The sequence below is a fragment of the Grammomys surdaster genome, unplaced genomic scaffold, assembly GCF_004785775.1.
Source record: "Grammomys surdaster isolate TR1022 unplaced genomic scaffold, NIH_TR_1.0 125852, whole genome shotgun sequence".
Classification (NCBI taxonomy): Eukaryota; Metazoa; Chordata; class Mammalia; order Rodentia; family Muridae; genus Grammomys; species Grammomys surdaster.
The window spans coordinates 1,809,777-1,830,943 of NW_021620678.1; the positions used below are offsets into that span (position 1 = coordinate 1,809,777).

The following is a 21,167-nucleotide window of genomic DNA, read 5'->3' on the forward strand; positions in this document are numbered from 1 at the left end:
AGAGAGAGAGAGAGAGAGAGAGAGAGAGAGAGAGAGAGAGAGAGAGACTCAAGAAAAAGAAGAAACTAGGAGAGAGAATATAGGCCAAGGCCTGAACTGGCTTAGAGCCTTCATTTTCCTGGCGGAAACATGACCAAGTAGAGCTGAAGACCCACAAGTGGCCTGTCCATCTTCCCTGCCTTGGTTGGGACGGAGAAGAACAGCAGGTCACGTGTGGCCTGGCTAGCTCCACCTTGGAGAGGTTCTAGGGAGAAGTTAGATGGGACACTTCTTGGAGAAGGAAGCAATCAATGAAGGGGAGTAACTGGACTCATAAAGAGGGGTTCACTTAGGGCTGCGGCTTCCAGACAGCTCCTCCCTGATCAAATCACAGAGCTACATATCCCTGTGTCCGTGTGGGTCCTACGTGTCCTCATGTACCCACCACACCCCGAAGGGATCAGTGTCTGAGAAAATGTAGAAATTCCTTTCCAAGTGACTTTAGCACCTTGGCTCAAGGTCATCATGCAGCACTGTGGTGCTAAGCCAGTCTTCCTGCCTCTCAGCACCCCTGGCCTCTGGCCTTCTAGAGCATGTGGGAGAACAGAGAATCAAAAGTATATCTGAGCCTTCAGACAGACGTAGTGAATATAAAACCAAGGTGTTGGAGGCTGTGGAGCTTCTTGGTTCTCTTTTAGCTTTACAACCTTTAAGTTTTAATATGAGCCTTCCAAGAGTTCTTGGGTTTTCTTGTTTTGAGACAGAGCCCAGACAAACTCAAAACTTGCTATGTAACTGAGGCTAGTTTTGAACTCCTGACCCGCCTTAGCTTTACAGTGTGCTCTTTGGATCAAGCACATGGCTCATGACTGTCATCCCTGTACTTGACACCTGATTGCTTTAGACAAGGTCTTCCACTGAACTTGGAGCTCACTGATTAGTTAGGCTAGACTGGCTGGCCAGTGAGTCCTGGCAATTTTCCTCCTGTCTCCTCTTCAGTGCTAGGATTATAGGCATGTGCCACGAGGCCTGGCTTCTTTATGTGGGTCTTTCTTGCAAAAGACTCAGCAGTCTCTGGCTTCCTGCTTTGAGATGGATTTCTTCCTCCCAGTTTTGTGACTCCAGTTTCCATGAAGTCTTCTATAGAGGTCCTGAAACCCTGCCTCCAAATCCCTAGAACTGTGAGCTAACTGACTTCTTCTCTGTACAGAAATTAGTTGCCTTTGGCATTTTGTTGTAATAGTAAAAATAGGATTAATATTCCCTCCATTTCCTTTTATTATTTTTCGTACCATTATTTAAGATGGCAACTTATTATAAATAATGAATTTTTAAATGGTGACTTCCCCTGCCCACCCTCCATACACACTGTACCTGTGAGCCACCAGTCCTTTCTTTGGGCCTACAGAGGGACGCTGGCCACACAACCAGATTGTCAGTCATTCAGGTGATAAATGTTCAACATCTCCACCATGAAAACCAAAGATGCAAATACAAGGACCTCATTATCACCAGCAGCAGCAGCACGAGCACGCACACACACACACACACACACACACTGAGAGAGAGAGAGAGAGAGAGAGAGAGAGAGAGAGAGAGAGAGACAGAGAGAGAGAGAGACAGAGAGACAGAGAGAGACAGAGAGAGACAGAGAGAGACAGAGAGAGACAGAGAGAGACAGAGAGAGAGAGGCAGAGGCAGAGGCAGAAGGAATTGGCATGTAAATCGAGGTCTTAATGCCAGTGTACGAAGGACTATGATGAATATGGGGACAGAGCAGAGCTAGGGCTGGCAAAGGAGAACTGTATCCTTTCTCCAGGACCACAGACAAAGCCTTCCTACTGAGCACTCACTCTGAGCTCTGTTTCAGAGAGAGCACATGTCCCAAGAAATGCAGATAATAAAAGATTGGGCCTTAACAGTATTAGACTGGTGGCTTGTTATGCACCTGACTCTCAAACACGTCTGTAATGTCAACGGGCACTCTCTGAGCTCATTATGAAGGCCACTTTACAAGAGAATAACAAGGCTTGAGGTGATGAAGAAACTCCCAAAATCAGAACATTAGTGAGTTGGAGCAGAGACAGACTCTGTAAAGAAGACAGTGCACACCTCAATTCTTTGACTGACCTTGGCCTATGATCTATTGCTATTTATTTGATGAGAATCCAGAGTAACTGTTGACACAGCACTGCCAACACTCACCTGCCTCTCTCTCTTTTCTGTTTGTTTTCTCTGCCGTCCTGGGCACAGTAAATAAGGAGTGCAGCGGGAAGACTTAGCAGGTGGGTGAAGGTCACTCTCAACTTTAAATGAATTCAAGCCTTGCTTCTTGCTCTCACAATCATCAGTCCAACTCTATTTGTAGAAAGGGAACAAACAGCTGCAACACGCCACTATGTTACGTAAACAAACTGTGCTTAAATGCACAGTGATATAACTTAAAGCCACAGGCTCATGACGACCCAAAACCTGTAGTGTGTTTGTTAAAGCAAAGTATTTGTTTATTAAAAAAAAGAAGAAGAAGACTGTTGCAGGGAATCTCTAGAAATGTACTCAGGAAGCCTGCGTTAACAATCAGTGTGCATCTACAACTGCATTTATTCAGTTACTAGTCTGCAACCGCACATCAGACTTATTCAGATTACAGTTTTGGTTAGTGCTGTCTGACAAGAGTAGGGGAAAGAAAAGAAAACATTAAGTCTGATCCACTCTGAAGTTAGAGAGTTTTATCTCCATGGTGCTTAGCCACCACTGCATCATACTGGCCAAGAGCCATCAGCCTCCTGAAACCCCAAATCTAGACTTCTCTGTACAAGAAGCAATACTTCCAAATTGCAGTTGTTTGATTTTGTAGCCTTGGCTAATCACATCTAAAGTAAATACTCCTGCATTTAAAAGATGTTGTTCTTGCATTTTTGGTAGTGAGCCTAGCCTTTAACACCCCAGCCATCTTTCCACTATGTGTGGTAAGTAATACATGCCTTTAATCCCAGCACTCAGGAGGCAGAGGTGGAAGGAATCTCTTTGAGTTCAGAGCCAGTTGGGTCTACATAGTGAGTTCCAGGGCAGGCAGGGCTATGTAGAGATGCCCTATCTTAAAAGAAAAAGGTTATTTTTCTTTCTTTCCTAGAACTTTTTGTAAATAGCTCAGGTCATTTGAGTTACTTACAGTTGCTTAGCAAGAATACAATCTTGGTTCTGCCGTTCCCTCCTGCCCACGCTGTGTTCCTTCTCTGTCTAAATCTTTAAGAAGTCAAATACCTGGTGTTTTCTTTCTTTCTTTGGAATCTGAATCCAACCCCCCACAAGAGATTTTAGTCATTTATAGCCTAAGTATAAATAAATATAAATATATTGTTTCTAGAATATTTGCTTCTGCACTTTAATGTACAGTTCGATCGAGGGCTTAAAGGCTTAGTTTGTTTAAAGTTTGGTAGGTGAATAGGTTATTGGTACGGCCTATCACTGTTGGAGACAGGACATAGAAGCAGAGGTACCCCATGCACAAACCAGCCATGAATATGGATGTGAGCTGCCTTGTTTCCTAAGAGAGGGGCTGAAGATGGCCCTAGACAGCCAACATAGCAATGTATCAAAGTATACTACTTCCAGGAAAATGGCTTAACATAGCTTTCTAATAACGCTGAAATTTTGTTCTTTTAAAATGTGTCCATTTTTGAAATATGCCTTTAATTTAAATATGTGGATACATGCAAAAATGGCCTATGTAAATAAAAGCAACTGCAATTTCATGGCTCACTTAGTTTGGAATAAAAAGGCACTTAACAACCTATAATGAACATATTTTCAAAAATCTAAGTTTAGAAGAATATCACTGAGTCTCCTGGTACATGCCTTTAATTTCAACACTTAGAAGGCAGAGCCTGGTGGATCTCTGTGAGTTCAAGGCCAGCCTGGTCTACAAAGCAAGCCCAGGACAGCCAGGGCTGGTTACCCTGAGAAACACTATCTTGAAAAACAAAACCATGTTTGTCTAAGTGTATGATTTGATAGTATAACAAAGTTTCACATTTCATTGGTAATTTACTAGACAATTTTAATTAAGCACATTCTAGAAGTTCAATGAAACCTCGTTAAGGTATTTTACAGGCTCAGTTATGAGGGACTGTTTAGTATAGTAACAGAATCTGATTAAGTAGTGTTGGGATGCATGAATTCTAACTGTGTTCAGTTTACTGGTTGTGCAGCCTTACATCCATCCCTCTGAGCTTTAGCTTATTGTGTCTGTAAGAGATAACATTCCCAGAAGAACTCCTCACCCATGCGGATGTGTTCTAAGGTGCCCAGTAGGTGCCTCGAACTATGGATAGTCCAAACCCTACAGGCCATATGCTTGTCCCACATCTGTGCACTTGTGGTGATGTTCAGTTATAAATCAGGCACAGAAAATCCCAGCTCTTTCTGTTGGGGGAGAGATAGGGTTAGAACAGATTTTTTAAGTAGACCAGAGCACTCTACGTTTCTTAAGCTCTACCCTCAAAGAAATGTGTTAAACAGTACTAATCTGATGGGCTTGCTGAGCCTCACCAACGTGGGAGAAGAGAAATACCCAACTCCAATCTAGTCTAGCCATCCCGGGAGCCACTGAAGAGGGGGCAGGTGGGGTAAGTGGAAAGCACAGGTGAAGTTCATCCCAGAAGTACAGGCTCACTGAAACAGAGACCTAGCCTCAAGATGAGTACATTCTCGCTGCCTTCTTACCATAACACCACAGCAGAAAAGCCTTTTCCCAGTCCCTCCCACCTGATCATAAAGCCCAGTGACTGGAAAAAAATGACAAGGCAGACTAAAAGGCAAGAAGCACGATCTGAAGACAGAGAAAGCATGAAAAGTACAATCAAACCTGGCAGGGTTGCTGGAATCACTGTGAAACAGCAATGGCTAACATGTGGCCAGCACTAATAGATAACAGGGCAACAAGTGATGATAGAGAAGCAGGCAGAGGGGCAGAAAAGCTACGAGAACCAAAAAGAAAGCATGAAGATGAAGACCGCCAAAGAGTGCCTTTAGACAGGACGTAGCTGAGCAAAGAACCTTCCAGTTTGAGAACATCTCAGTAGAGACCCAGAGAGAAACTCATGAAAAAGAAACGGAGTGGAATATCCGCAACCTTCAGGACGGCCATGATGTAACAGACGTTGGTGGGTTCTGAAAAGAGTGAGAGAAAGAAACTAACAGGCCAAATATGTGGAGCGACAGCCACTGAGAACTGCTCCCAGATTAATATCGGTCTGTGGTCCAGGTTTGCTCAGAAAATGACCCAGGCTTATCAGTTTCAAACACCAGAAAATCAAAGGTAAATAAAGAAGACAGAAGGGGGAAAAACCTTTCCTATAAAGGAACTAAGACAAGAACGATATCATCGTCTCCTCAGAAATCATGCAAGAAGGGAGAAAACGAAGAGAAATATTAAAATTGATACAAGGGAAACCACCAGGCTAGAATTCTGTACCCTGTGAAACGCCCTTCAAATGAGAAGGGGAAATAGTTTCTCCAATCAAAACTCAGGGATCTGCTGTCAGAGTTCTTGCCTGGTAAGGAATGTTCAAAGATCTTCTTTAATAAGAAGTAAAACAGCAAAGGCAGAAACAGATCCTCTTGAAAAAAGACAGCACCAGGGTTGGTGTAAGTGGAGGAAAAACGAAACTCTTTCTTTCCCCTATTCTTTGTGAATCTCACAGCAGTTTTTTTCAGAATAGTAACTAACACTGGGGCTGGGATACAGCTCAGTTGGTAGACTTCTTGCCTAGCATATAGGGAGCCCTAGGTACCAACTCTATTACTTTGGGAACCTGGCTTAGTGGCCCATAGCTCTAATTCCAGCAACATTTGGGAGGTGCATGCAGGGGGATCAGAAGTCCACAGTCATTCTTGGCTACAGGGTGAGGTCAAGGGAAGCCTGGCTAAATAAGAGTGGTTGTGATGGTGCTAAGAATATATGGCTGCAAAATGACTGATGGCAAGAATATAAGGTATGGGAAGGAAAAACTAGAATTACTTTGTCATTATAAAATACTAGCATTTCCTGTGAGGTTGTGTAGTGTGCACTAGTCAGCGCTCCCTAGCTGTAACACATACCAACTTATACAGGGGACAGGTTTATTTGGGGTCTCGCTATTAGAAGTTTCAGACCATGATGACTGATTGGTCCTGCTGCTGTAGGGCCCGTAATAAGGCAGAATGTGGTTTTTTAAAACAAACAAACAAACAAACAAACAAACATGTTCACCTAATGGCTAAAACATGAAAGAGAAGAGAAAGGGACTAAGGTCTCATAAATCCTCCTCAAAGTTGTGCCATCAATGGCTTCCCACTAGGCTCTACCTCTTGAAAGATCCGCCACCTACTCCCCAACAGTGCCACTGACTAGGAACCAAGCCTCTCAGATACTTAACCAAACCATAACATAGTGTTATTTAATAATGAGGCCAGACTGGATGTACACAGATGGTACAAACTCAAAGGTCCACAAAGATGAGTGAAAAGGATGTAGAACTGACACACCAGAGAATAGAAAATGAGATCATATAAAACCACCAATTAAACACAAAGAGGCAGAGAGTTGGTATACACCATGTCTTATATTTAAGCACCGGTAAAAGAAGGAAAGGAAGGGAGGGAGCGAGGGAGGGAGGGAGGTAAAGAAGGAAGAAGGGAGGGAGAGAGGAAGGAGACAAAGATCAAGGCCAACAGATTGAAACAGTGAGAACAATGGCAGCTATTAATCCCACTATCAGAAATCAGTCTGAGTACCAGTAAGCTAAGTCACTTATTAAAAGACAAAAATGACCCCAAGAAATTAGATCCAACTAAATGTTGTCTGCTAGAAGCTCACTTTAAATATAAAAACATACTGAGAATTAAAAGTAAACGGAGAAGCTGGGTATAGTGGCTTGCACTTGTAGTCGTAGATACTGGGCAGACAAGTTGGAGGCTAGTCTGAGTACCAAAATGAGACACATAATCTTCAGGGGTCAGGGAGGAGATGAGCTAGGCCTGATACAGCTGTTCCTAAAGAAAAAGTCTTATTATGTTAGCGACAGAGATGGATCACTGGCTGAAGAGCAATTGCTGAACAACCACAAGGACCTGAGTTCAGATCCCAGCATCCCTGTGACACATCCCTGGATGTGTTCTCTCACAAGCCTATGTCCCAGCACTGTGAAGAGCAGAGACGGAAGATCAGTGGGGCTGGCTCACTGCTAGCCTAGCTGAAAAACATGAACCTTACATTCAGAGAGACCCTGGCTCAAAGGGATAAGGCAGAGATGGATAGAAGAGAATACTGATGCCCTCCCCTGGCCTCAATACACACACACACACACACACACACACACACACACACACACACACGGGTGGTAAGAAAAACTATTTTGTCTATGAATAGCCTCTTCAAAGACTCATGCTCCATGATTAAGAAAAAATTGAACCTATAAATATATATACCACACTAACACTAATCAAGAGAGAGCATGAGTAGCTCTAGCAAGCATAACTCATCTCAGACACATCAGAAATCAGACCAAGGAAACTCATCCATGGTAAGAAGGGCACTGTGTGACAACATAGGTGTTGTTCTCTGAGGAGACATACAGTCCTTAGTGTCTACATATCCAACGAGAGCCTCAAAATCCACAGAGCAAATGCTAATGTGACAGACAGTTATAGGCTACTGTATCCTCATCAAGCCCACACAGAGCATTCACCAAAACAGGCCACACCATAAGCCAGGGACATCAATACACTTAGAAGAATATAAAACCACACATCTCTGTTTTCAGACCACAGCAGAATTATTCTGGACATCAGTAAGAAGATAGGTAGAAAATGCAAAAATATTTGGAAATTAAACAGCACATCCCTCAATAATACATGGGCTAAATAATAAAAAGGGAGTAAAGGAAAATTGACTTTAATTGAATAGAATGAAAACTCGGCTTATTAAACTTTATGGGGTGCAGTCAAAGTAGATCTCCCCCCGTCCAAACACACACACACACACACACACACACACGCAAAGAACATTGAATTTAGGGGCCAACCAACAAAGCCAGAAGTCTTTTTTGTTTTTTAAAGAGACTCTGGGCCGGGCGGTGGTGGCACACGCCTTTAATCCCAGCACTTGGGAGGCAGAGGCAGGCGGATTTCTGGGTTCGAGAGTTCGAGGCTAGCCTGGTCTACAGAGTTCCAGGACAGCCAGGGCTACACAGAGAAACCCTGTCTCGAAAAACCAAAAAATAAAAAAATAAAAAAATAAAGAGACTCTGGTCTCTTGCCGATCTGTGAGTCAAACAGGCTTCCAGTGAGGATTACTTGGGTCACGAAGTGTGTTCCAGGACATTCTCAGAGACCCTGAACTACGCCTCTTTCCTTCTCTAATCCAGCATCATCGTTTTTACCCAGCAGTTTTTCAATGGTCCAACCCCTTATTTTAGGTCCCTCCTCTTTTTTAAAAAACTGTGCCAAAGTCTGATGGTAAAAGGATGATTCACACACAATACATGCCCTCAGAATCTGGTTAAGGAAATGATATAGACATAAATCACATGCATCCACATAGTATGTCCTAAAAGGCACCATGCTGACATGAATAAAACAGTACAGCACCCACTATTGCTCAGGGAGGGAAAGGAGAGTGGGCATATGCAGGAAAGGGTCTCTGAGGGGGATGGGAAGACTAAAGGGAAATTCAACAACAGCAAGAAAGGAATATTCTCAAGGGGAAAGAACTTCTAGGGTACAATACAAAGCAATGCATTAGCAGTGCTTGTTGACAGAGCAACCTACGTTGAAGGCTAACGAGATGAAGGCACAAAGACAGGTTGGGAGTCAAACTCTTGACTACATATCCCGTCAATAACACCGTCATCACCTCCACCTCCTCACAGAGGCACACTGCAGTATGAACTGAATGATGCCAAGAGCACCTCTTCTACAATACACCATTCCCTGGGAAGTAAATGCAAAAGGGGAGGTATGTAAGAGATAAAGCGATAACCTCCAACGTAATCATTTTCATTTATTAGTAAATATTCAATTAATAAATACGATATGTGCCGATGCCCTTCCAAAGTGAATGGATAACCACACGATGTCCCTATGAACAGCCAGCTGTGGTCCTCTATGGACAGCCCACTCTGATCTGTGATTTTCTTGCTGTCTAGTGATGGCCAGTCCCTGAGAAACCCATACTGTTGTACTTAGCTCGCATATTTGGTCCTAAGCGCAAGTGTTAGAGAATCTGAAAACCTTCATGAAGACGGATTGAAATGTACTCGTACCCGTGTTCACGGAGAAGCCATAACAAACGCATAGACAGGCCTGTCTGAGTATTTGTAATTCTATACTTTGCGAGTTCCTTCTTCAGAATAGCTCATGAGCTCTTTAGAGCAGGAACTAGCCTCTCTGCTTTACAAAGTCCTCCAAGTTCTTAGTCCGGTGACAAAATAGCTACTCTGGATTTTTCAAAGGGAAACCTGCAAATTTTAATTAGCATTGTTTTACCTTGTAAAAATGAATTTAGATTGTGATCCAGGAAGCAGAGGCAGGAAGAGTGTGGATCTGAGGCCATGCTGGACTACATAGTAAAACAGTGAGACCTCAATAAAAACTAAAAAAATAAAAACTTAATCTTCATAAAAGTTGACTTGTATAAAAATTTCTGAATGAATCAAGCACGGCAGGATAAAACCTCATGAAGAGTTCTCCAATTTCATCATTAAGCCCAAAACCTAATCTAAAATAAACACTTAAAAGGTAAGATGCACAGTATGATTAGATCTGATTTATGCTAGGAATGCAGAAAATCAAGGTCATAGACCATATTCACAGGATAAAAGGATTTTAAAAACACATAATCACCTCAAAAGATGCATAAAAATCATCGACAACTCTCAACATGGTTTCTTAGTTTTAAAATATACTCAAGGGCCAGTGAGGTGGATCAGAAGGTAAAGGGGCCAGCCACCAAGCCTAATAACCCACAGTTATCCCCAGAACCCACTGGGGATGGTAGAAGGAAAGAATTGACTCCTGAAAACTGTCCTCAGACCTTTGCACGCATGCTGTGGCACACACCCGCGCGCGCACACACACACACACACACACGTACACATGCCCATACATGCACTATAGTAGTAATAATAAAGTTGAAATACACTTAACACATCAGGAACAAAATAAAACCTATTCAACCTGAGCAAATGTAAAAATCCCACAGCTAACCAATATGTTATCACAAACCTGTAATCCTAGCATTTAAGAGAGAGGCTGAGGCAGGAGGACTGTAAGTTCCAGGCTAGCCTGAGCTACATAGTGAGACTCTGTCTCAAAACAAAAAAGACAGGAAGAAAAAGAACCCATAGCTAGCATATTTAATGCCTGAAAGCTTTCCTCCTAAAAGTAAGAACAAGGGAAGGCTGTCTACTCTCACCACTGGAGAAAGTACCATGACCAAGACAACTTACAGAAGGGCTTGCTTGTCTTATGGTGCCAGAGGGTATGTTTCCCACCATAAGAGGGAAATATGGCAGTGATCAGACACAGTGGTCAGAGCAGGAAGCTCCTCCAGCCACCATGCCAACCTGCTGCCATGCTTTCTTGTTGTGACAGTCTCTCTACGTAGTCCTGGCTATCTTTGAATTCCCTGTGAAGACCAGAGTGGCCTTGAACTTACAGAGAACCTCCTGCTCTGCCTCCCAAGTACTGGAATTAAAGGCATGTACTACCATGGCCAGCCTACACTCATATATTATGGAGGCATTTTCTCAACTAAGGTTTCCTTCCTCTCAGATGGATACACCTGATGTCAAGTTGACATAAAACTAGCCAGCACACATATATTACCAATCTACCTAAAAATACCTACAACAGTATACAAATATATGTATGTAGTTTTAATAAAAATTTCCAATCTGGGCAGACAACACTCCATCCCAAGAGCCATAGATTACCTAACAACAACAACAACCAGACATGAGAAGCCCTCTTTTGAGTTGTTGGTCAGGGTAGTCCAAGAGAAAGTAAAACACAAAACACTACAGTCATTTCTGTTGTCCTTGGTTGCCCCCAAGAGGTAGAAGGTAAGTCCCTGTTCCTGAAGACACCATGCACTTCAGATAAACGGGGCCCAGAGAGACATGAGCTGGATCTGACCTGAAAGCTTCCTCCTTAAGGACTAGCTTTCATGGTACCAGAAGGTGCCATGCAGCTTCCAAAGGAGGGAGACAACCAACAGTGCTACCCAGCTATGATACCTACGGACCACACCAACACCAGCGTGGCTCAATGATACTCAGGGTGTGGTAGTGACCTGCATACTGTGGCAGTAACCAACAGTTTTCTAATTGAGCTTAAGGCCCACTCAACAGGAAGGAAATTGTGCCTGGTTCTGGAAACCTAGCCAACTACTCAAGGGCTCTGAATTCATGGATCTTGGAGGAGAATCTACAATCATCATTTTAATAAAACAGCATAGTCCCTAGCTAAATTAGAACTATGTATCTTCATGCCCACAGCTAAGTGTCGTTCTCACCCCTCATCAAGGAAACTTCTCTTTGCAAGAGAGGGAAACCATTACAGAAAAATCACAACCAAACGAAGTGGAGTTGTAAGAGCCAGAGGAACAGGAAGTTTGCTGAGAGATGGTGCCTCCTAGAAATATCAGAAGCTACATCTATGAAGTCACACCAACATGGCTGCCTAAACAAGACCTGAATATGGACAATACCAACAGATGTGCTCACCTGGAAGGAAGAAAGCTCGTGAAGCCTCAACCCTAGACAAAGAACTACAGGTAACTTAAAAAGCTGAGAGCTGGAGAAATAGCCACTAGAGAGGAGCACACCAATTGGCTTTCCAACACCAAACGGTTAGCTATGAATACATATACATGCAAGTAACATTTTATGGACTGATGAGGCTGTATTTGTTTATTCAAGAATATACTCTCTCATGGATCATAGGCCCTGATGTGGTCCAGTGGGACAAAGAGAGCAGAGACAATAGGGCTGGGAGGGGGGTGTTCAGAAGCCCTGTGAGTACATTTTGTAAATAGCCACAGCAGGGCCAGCTATCAGAGGGCAGATCAACTTTATTAAGGGTGATTTAAGGCTTATAAAGTTCTGGAGGACTGAGGGTAGGAACATCCAGGATGGGCAAATGTCATTGGCGGAGGGCTTTAGGTACCAAAAATTCCTCATTAGCATGGGGAAGCATTTCATGAATCTCAGGTGCTAGCTGAACAGGTTTTATCAGGAGAAAGGAAATTGAGTAATCTAATTGAGGCTATGTGACATTCCTCAGGTAGAGGCATATCTGGGGCCTTAGAATTCCCCAGACAAGGTCATGGTGGGCTTCGATCTTAATTAACAGAATTTTCCCACAAAAGAGGTCATGAATTTTAAAGAGAAAAGTGGGAATATGTTGGAGAGTTTGGAAGCAGGAGAGAAATGATAAAATTATATCATACACTCAAAAAGTAAAAAAAAAAAATTTAAGAAAAATCTATAAGATAGCAATGCTCCCCAAATTTGTCTAGAGAGCCAATGCAACCCCAACCATAATTTATCTGCAATTTGAATAGAAACTGATAAGTTGACAATAAATCTACAAGGACATGCAAGGGACCTGGAATAAGTAAACTGCTATTTAAAAGGATGAATGGAGTTGAAGTACTTATACTCCTTAATTTCAAATATTTCTACAAAGATATAGCAATGTGCTGGTATATGAAAGACACACAGATCTATGAGGATGCATATTACAGAAATAACTTATCATAAGGGGCCAGTGTAACTAACTCAATGGGGAAGCACATTCTTTTCAATAGGTAAGGCATCCATATGAAAAAAATTTGAAGTAGGTTTCCTATCTCATATCATACAGAAATATTTAGCCAACAGAAATCCAAGATCTGAATAAGAGCGTGTGCTGGCTAGTTTTATGTCAACTCGACACAAGCTAGAGTTACCTGAAAGGAGGGAACCTTGACTGAGAAAATACCTCCGTAAGACCAGGCTGCAGGACATTTTCTTAGTGACTGATTGGGGAGTGCCCAGGTCCTTGTCAATGGTGCCCTCCCTGGGCTGGTGGTCTTGGGTTCAATAAGAAGGCACTTTGAGAAAGCCATGGGAAGCAAACCAATAAGAAGCACCCCTCCATGGCCTCCTCATCAGCTCCTGCCTCCAGGTTCCTGCCCTGTTTGCGTTCCTGTCTTCCCTTTCTAACTTGCTTTTTGGTCATTGTGTTTCATCACAGCAATGAAAATGCTATGGAGACAAGAGAGTTAAAACTATAAAACTCTTAGAAGAAAATATAAGTGTCAGCCATCATGGCCTGGTATTTGACAATAATTCGCTTTAGATATGATATGAAAAGTAAAGCAACCAAATAAAAAACAGATATATTACACTTCATCAAAATTGAAAACTTTTCACAAGATGAGGTTGTGCACATCTTTAATCCCAGTACCAGGGAGGCAGAGGCTGGTGGATCTCTGTGAGCTTGAGACCAGCTTGGTCTACATAGCAAAGTTCCAGGCCAACTAGAGATACATAGTAAGAGTGCTTAAAAATAACAATAAAATTTTGTGCACAGGGGGACAAATACATCAAGAAGGCAAAGAGGCAACCTACAGAATAGCAGAAGATACTTTCAAGCCACCTATCTGGTAAGGTCTTGTACCCAGAATATATAAGACGACAGCTATATTGGCAGCAGGGGCATGATGCTTGAGATTGTGAGTCTGAGGGAAATTTAAATCAAAGGCACAGCAAGGTCCAACTTCATATACCGTGATTTTAAGATGGACAAAATAACAAGTGTTAGCAAGGACACAGGAGAAATGAAACCCTCTTACCCTGTTGATGGGAGTGAAAGACAGCTCAGCAGATCCTCCAAAGGCCAGACACTGACACTAGCATGCTCTAGCCATTCTACTGTTCTCTAAGCAAGCCAAAGCACTGGCAGCAGAGGCCTGAACCAACACACAGCCATGTTCACTGCAGCGCTATTAGCTAGGGCTCACACGTAGAACCACCCCAGAGGAACAGGTTTGTTTAAATGCTGTTAAGTACAGAAAGTAAAATGCCATTCAGCCATAAATGTATGGAATTCTAATACATACTACCACATGGAGGAGATCAAGGACCATAGGGTGAGAGAAAGAAACCTAATGGAAAGAAAAAAAAATAGGAAGATCAGGAGTTCAAGGTCAACTCAACTCAGCTACTTAATAAACTCAAGTCCATGTGAGAGTTTGATTCAAAAACATTAATACAAAGGAATACAAAAAGGCAAATGTTGATATAGATATCACATCTTATGATAAAAACCTTATAATTATATACTGTATATAAATGGCCCTGTATTTTATAAATAATTACATTATGTATGTATCTAAGTTACAATTTATATGGTATGTGCATTATATCTCAACAAAACTTTTTATAAAGAGGAAAGATAAAAAGAAACAAGTTTCCAACCTATGGAAGGATATGGAAGAACCTTAGGGTATACTGCCAGTGAAAGAAACCAGGCTAAAGAAGTTTTATGAAGTCTGGAAAAGGTAAAACTATAAAAGCCAATGGCATCCAGAGCAAAGAGGGTGGGCATGTCATGAGGTGTCCTTGGGAAAGTGAAAGACCCTGTGTTACACTGGGTTGTGGACAGAGGACAATACGTCTTTCTAACACCTACAGGACTACGACACAAATAAACTGAACATAGTAGCAGTATCAACACTGGCTGCCACTTGCAGCAAACGTACCTCACTGATGTTAGAAACTGAAGAGATGATATTTTGGTGGAGAAGAGTACAGAGAAACTATTTTTTTGTCTATTTTTTGTATTTCTTTAAAGTGTCATTTTAAAATGCAGTAACCATGGAGAGTAGAGTGAACTTTATTCTCTTCTTATGACTTAAAGCCTATCACTTTAAGCACAATTATAACTTTGCATTTCTAACACAAAGGAAAGGAATGTTGGCTCTTTTCCTTCGCAAATTTGGCACCAACCCACTTCAGTCCTCTATAACATCTTCCTATGCCATCTCCTTTCCACACCCAGAATTATCTCATGACCTGAATTTCTGTGCTTTGGAAAGTGAGCCCATCTCCATAGCCTTCAGAGATTCCAGAGTCCTTAGAAACACTTCTCTAATTTATGACTAAATTCCAACTTAATTACACTTACGAATTACAATGACATCAATATACAAACTGCAGTGTCTCCTCTTTCATTTGCTGTATTTGCTTTTCTATGAGGTATCACTGGATCAGGACCTAAGCGCATTCTATGTTCTTTTGAAAACAAACGCACTGTTCTCCCAAGTGCCACAGTCAACATAGGGGATGAAAATGTGAATCATAGCTGTCTAAGAAACACGGCGGCTAGGACATTTAAGAACAACTCTTCAAGTCCGGGGTAATGACAGCGTGCACATCAACCTAGCATGTGGGAGGTTGGGGCTGGAGGGCAAGCTCAGGACAGCCTAGGGTACATAAGAAGACACCCTCAAAATCAAGAACCACCTTGCTCCAGCTGAAGGTTTAAAACACCGCTCTGCACGCCTGTCTTTACAGGCACCCTGTCTAATTTTTACGAACTGTTACCTTGGTCTTTGCCGGCTTCATCTATGTGTTGAAAATCCTTTAGCATTTGGAGGTTACAGACGCCCTCTCTGCAATACTGAATGACTTTCCTGGAGCCGTTCTTGATGAGGTAGTCCATCAGGGCGAGGGATTTGTACACGTGGCGCCAGTTCTTCCCATGGTCGCTGAGGCGCCGCCACAGCGTGTGCATGATCTCCGAGAGGGAGGCCGCACTGAAAGTCATGTCACTGATGGCTAGCATCAGAGAGCTGGAGGGGCCCCAGGGGTCATTGGAAGTTGCTTCCCTGACTTTTTTTTCGGCCTCTGAGTAATTTTTCACAAAGTTCTTCACTTGTCTCCTGAATGACATAGCTACAGTGAGTCTGAGGGTGGAGGTGGGGGGTGAGAGCGATGGGTCAGGAGTGACTGGTTTACAGAGCGCCTGACAGATCCGTCCCTGGTTCTGCAGCTCTCAAACACAAATGATTCATCTCCACATGGTAAAGTATCGATTTCCTGCAAGGAAAGTATGAAAAATGTGTGAGTTACTCAAAAAAAAAATTGTCTACAGAAGACCAAGTTAGTCTGGAAAAAAAAAATCCAGATTTAGTTTCCAAGGGAGTCCATCACTTTATCAGCCAGAGGGAGGAGAGGACTCTCTATAGGTGTACTTAGGATGAGCACGGGAAAATCCCTCACAAGATTGACCGTTATTCAAAGAAACATAGGTAGTCTATCTGCTCCTGAAAGGTTCCGCAGAAAATATCGCTCAACCCCCTCGGCAAGGAATGCAACGAGTTTAAAGGCTTACTACACACAGAGGAGACAGATTAGTATTTCAGGGGGAATTTGCACTCTGACATCTCTTTCTTAACACACACTGTCATTATACAAACACTGTGTCCTGGAAATAATTTGAATGGTGGCGAAAACTGAGTGTGAAGACGTCCTCGCACCTGCAACTGTGTTCTCTGCGGAACCACAGAGCACCCTGATGGAACCCGGGCAGGAGCTTTCTTGTCTATCTAGGGAGCCGGCATTAAGACAAATATTCTACCTCCTTGTTTTACAGCTAATGCCAGTACCCAAAGCCAGCATTTTAGCCTAGCAAACTAGAGGGAAAGCGTCGATTACTTTCAGGGATAAAAAAGGTGTGGTTTTAACATTCAACAGTATCAAAGTGGTATTTATAAATGATATGGCGTGAGGAACTCCCTAAGGCGTGGAGTGACTAGCAGCTTCCCGGATACATAGAAGAGGAAGGTATTTAGGTTGACATAAAAATACATTCAAACTTAAGCGGGTATTCAGCCCCAAGAATTCGAAAGATGTTTGAGAATTATCAGTTCTAATTTACATGAAACCGTCCCTTCCTCTTTTTCATTACTCTGCAGGAAGGTGAGTCACTTAGTTTGTAATTTCTTTGGTGATTCACCTCCGACAGGGACCAAGGCACTGTGCCAAATTGATTTCAAGCACTGATGAGCATCCAGACCCAACGAAGCCTAGATGAACTATAATCAGATTTTGCTATCAAAGCTGCACACATCCAAAAGAAAAAAAAATCAAACTCATAACGACTGTTTGGTATTTTTAGTTTTGTTTCCTTGGCCTCCTGGGCTCCCACCTCACGCCTGATTAATTTGTGCGTCAAGGGAAAACATAATTTTCAGATGCATGGTTAAATGAACTATCACCTTTTAAAAAACAGGAAATCATTAACCCTTCAGCCCCCCCCCACTCTCAAATAAATGAGACAGAAAATATAATCGATTTAATTAAGATTTCTCAGAAAAAGACCATATTCTATGAAGAAAAAGAAAAGTGTGTTTCTGTGATGTTCTGGTTGCCTCGTTTGCACCCTGAATGCGAGCATTTTGTCTGACTTCCTCCTGCAGTGAAAACCTGATTTATAATGGTTAGTACGCTATTAAAAATTTTCAATTTCTACTGTCCTTTTTTTCCCCTCTACCAAACTCACTCAATGCAGAGCTGCACTGTAACACCAGCCTAGAATAACAAATATTGATCCATGTCTTCACAAGTCTATTTTTTCTTTAAAAAAGAAAACTGCCTTAGAATTATAACTTGTTGGAATTGAACAGCTGTTTAAAAATCTTTTGTTTTTATAGCTACCTATTTTGGAAAGACCGCCTTTATTATTCAGTTTTCCTATGTTCTCTAAACTGCATCCTTGAATTTTTGAAGCGTTTTCTTAAACAAATTTTCTGTTTTCTGAAAAAAAAAAAATTAAGAGCCTTCTAACCCAGAACAGTAGTTTAAAATGGATGTGCATAAAACCATGCCAAAGGTAAATACTCTCCCAACTGTTACAAATGCTATGAAGAAAAAAAGTCTAGATACGTAAATTAAATATCACGTGCTCACACAGAGTGTCACGATATAGTGAGCCACAATTCTGCCATAAAGAACTCAGTAACTGGTGTTAGCTGTAAATATTGTGAGCTTATTATATTTTAGACACTCAACTATAAAGAAAGGCTATTTCCTCATTCCTCCAGGTAACCTGGAGGTTGTAATTACAGTCATGTGCTGCACAGAGGCTTCAGGCAAGGATGTCATACATGACTGTGGTCACACAAAATTACATCACCTAGTGACATCATAGCCATCTGAGACTGGGTAAGTACATCCTATGTCTGTGTCTCAGAGTAGCCCCTCTCATTAGGTTCCTGTGATTATATGGCATCTGAGACCAATCAGTGGCAAGGAGGCAAGCTTCCACACTTGACTCTCAGTTGTCTGGCTACCTACGTCACTGGCACACTGAGAAACAAGAGGGAGAAAGGCAATTCATGTCTCAGATTCATCATCCCTCTGAGCTCTTAACTCACTATGAAGGTCATCCCATAATACTCTGTTCAACACCCAACTGATCTCTTTTTTGGCACTTAGATTTCTTTCATGACATTTAAAATAATATGCACTTAACAACTTGTTGTTTGACTGTGGCAAATAATGTCAGACTAGAAGCTCCCACTGGGCAGAGACCTTGACCTGACTATCTTACTTACCACTGCAATCCAACACCCAAGGACCACCTAGCCATGGTGGGGACCCAGGACACATGAGAGGACAGAATGACCAAATGACTAAATGACTCTGCTGTGGGATAACCTGGAACTGATTCTACAGCTTTCGATTTCAAATATGACATTTAAAAAAATATATCCAGCTCCTGTAATTGTCATGTATGTAAAAGTTTAGAATTTGAGCAAATATTTTCAAAGCAATCAACAAATGTCTCTCGAGAAACATTTATATAGTGTTGTGAAGAAATGTATGCAAATTGTGTTCCCTATGGTCTAAAACTTCCTGTTTAGACAAGGAACTTTCTTGATTAAATATTTCTGAAGCAAATACATGATGAAGTTGAATCTGGTTCTCTTCCCGTGTGTGTGTGTGTGTGTGTGTGTGTGTGTGTACCCTAAAAGAAGTCATAGTTTTCTCTCAGTTTTTTTCTTGGCTCTGTCCACTTCCCCAGCACTGTTCCTTCCCTGCCATTTTACCAGATTTGAGACAAGAAACCATTTATCAGATGATGTTAAACTAGTGGTCCACAATCCCACAGAGTTTCCTTGCAACCAGTTGAACTGAAGTTTTGTTGCTGTTCTGAAAAGCACTGCAGTGCCTGTACCACACATTACAGAACACATACAGTAAGGGGCAGGGATGCTCTGATCGACAAGTCCCACCAACATATTTGCAACGAAACTTGTAGATATTTGGCATAGAGGTTATATATGACCTCATTTTGGTTCAGATTTCACTACTAAGTTAAAAGGGGAAACTGGTCTTCGAAACTTCAGATTTCGTAATCGAAAATAAAGTACTGAAGAACCAGAGGGGAGGGTTAGAGAAATGGCTTGGTGGTTAAGAGTACTGACTGCTCTTCCAGCAAACCAGGGCTCTCTTTCTAGCACCTACATGGCTAGTACCATCTGTAACTCCAGTTTCAGGGACTCTGACACCCCTTCTGGCCTCTGCAGGTACTGCACACATAAGGTGCACAGATGTTCATGAATACAAAACATCCATACACGTAAAATTTTTAAAAAATCAAATAAAAACAAAACCTAGAAAACTATCCAGACTTGGGGCAATATTAACAATAACATCTAAGAAAATGAGTGTCTAAAAGGATCTCTAGAAAGACAACATTTGAGAGAGTGCTAGGAGGAAAGCAACGTTATTGTTTCTTCCGGTTCTGACTACAGACTTGAGTCTGGCTCAGGAGGAAACTGGTTCTGCCCAAGATTGTTAATCAAGCCATTATAGAGAATACTGTGGCATTGAAAGAGGTTGCAGTTTGGATGGAGAGAACTCAACACTGAAAGAGGCTGAGAAACTATTTGAGCCACTTCTGACTTCAGCAATTTCCCCAAATCTTATTACATGGTAACCTCCATCCTAGAGAAGGAAGGGGTAAGAGAAACAGGGACACAAAGCATAGTTCCCACCCTTCCGCCAGCCCCCAAGGGAATGGCTATGCTGTGGCGTTGACAGGTGTCACCTCAGTGCATTTAAGATCAACCACAGGGATTTGAGGTCCAGTCCATAATTAATGTCATCTCTGTGCCTTAGTTTCCTCATCTACAGCATAAAGTACACCTCGTAGGACGGTGGCAAGAAGAAAGACAAGGGATTTGGAGAGAAATCTGAAAAAACGGAGGGTAGACACTGAGAGCATCAACTTCCGCTAGACAGTCTTTCCTGGCACCTTTTTCATTTTTCAACAGGGTGTTTGGAATAGTGAGCTGGGTCACTAAGTCACACAAGAGACCATACTGACAACTGTACAAAAATGGACACAATTTCCTTAGATAGGGAACTTCACTGAAGAAACTTCAGGAAGAAAGGAGGAGCCGCATGGCATCTGGTAGCATCAGCCTCGGGGCCTGCAGGCCTGCCTGTTCTGTGCCGAGGATGAATTGTGGCAACAGGAAAGTTGGTCGAGAAGGCGGCTGGCTTCCCTTCATCCACCTTCTCCACACTACAGGTTACTACCTGGTGAGCCATTCCAGCCACCTACCTGGGGATCTCTTCCCCATCAAAATTAAACCCCCAGGCTCTTCGGCCTCTTCAAAGACACCCAAGTGCCCATGCCGTTGCCAACTTCCGCTTCCTTGCTTCTGTGTCCTTGTTTCCGGTTCCTAACTTCCGGTTCCTAACTTCTGGTTCCTAACATCCGGCTCCCTAATGTGCCCCACTTGTAGGGCCCCTAGCAAGATGTGTGCAGCAGGTTCTTTTGACCTGTCCTCAGAGGATCAAACAGATGGAAGGCAAAAATCCTGTTATACAGTCTCGGCCAGTGGCACTGTTCTAATATTCTAAATCTAATACTTTCTAGTTTGTTTTTTTGTTTTTTTGTTTTTTTACAGTTTGTGTTCCTATTGTAATTGTAATGGACCAGAAACGCCATCCTACAAGCCCTGACTGCCACCTCAGAGCTTGAAGTGACTAATAGCCTAGAGGTGGAAAGCATTACGCGGACTGGTCAGCAACGCAGAAGCTTCGAGGACAGCTCCAGGTCTCACCGAGGGCTACTCTTTG

The 21,167-nt window shown here is 42.4% G+C and overlaps 1 protein-coding gene across 1 annotated transcript in view; it reads right to left on the bottom strand.

The window, feature by feature from the left end:
• Positions 1 to 20,695, bottom strand: part of Enthd1 (ENTH domain containing 1) — a 112,544-nt gene extending 91,849 nt beyond the window's left edge. The window contains exons 1-2 of the mRNA XM_028790018.1: positions 20,647 to 20,695; positions 15,615 to 16,109 (exon numbers count right to left, since the gene is read on the bottom strand). Of these exons, the coding sequence (XP_028645851.1) occupies positions 15,615 to 15,963 (349 nt within the window). The 5' untranslated portion in view covers positions 15,964 to 16,109; positions 20,647 to 20,695. The remainder of the gene's footprint in view (positions 1 to 15,614; positions 16,110 to 20,646) is intronic.
• Positions 20,696 to 21,167: the final 472 nt, after the last annotated feature.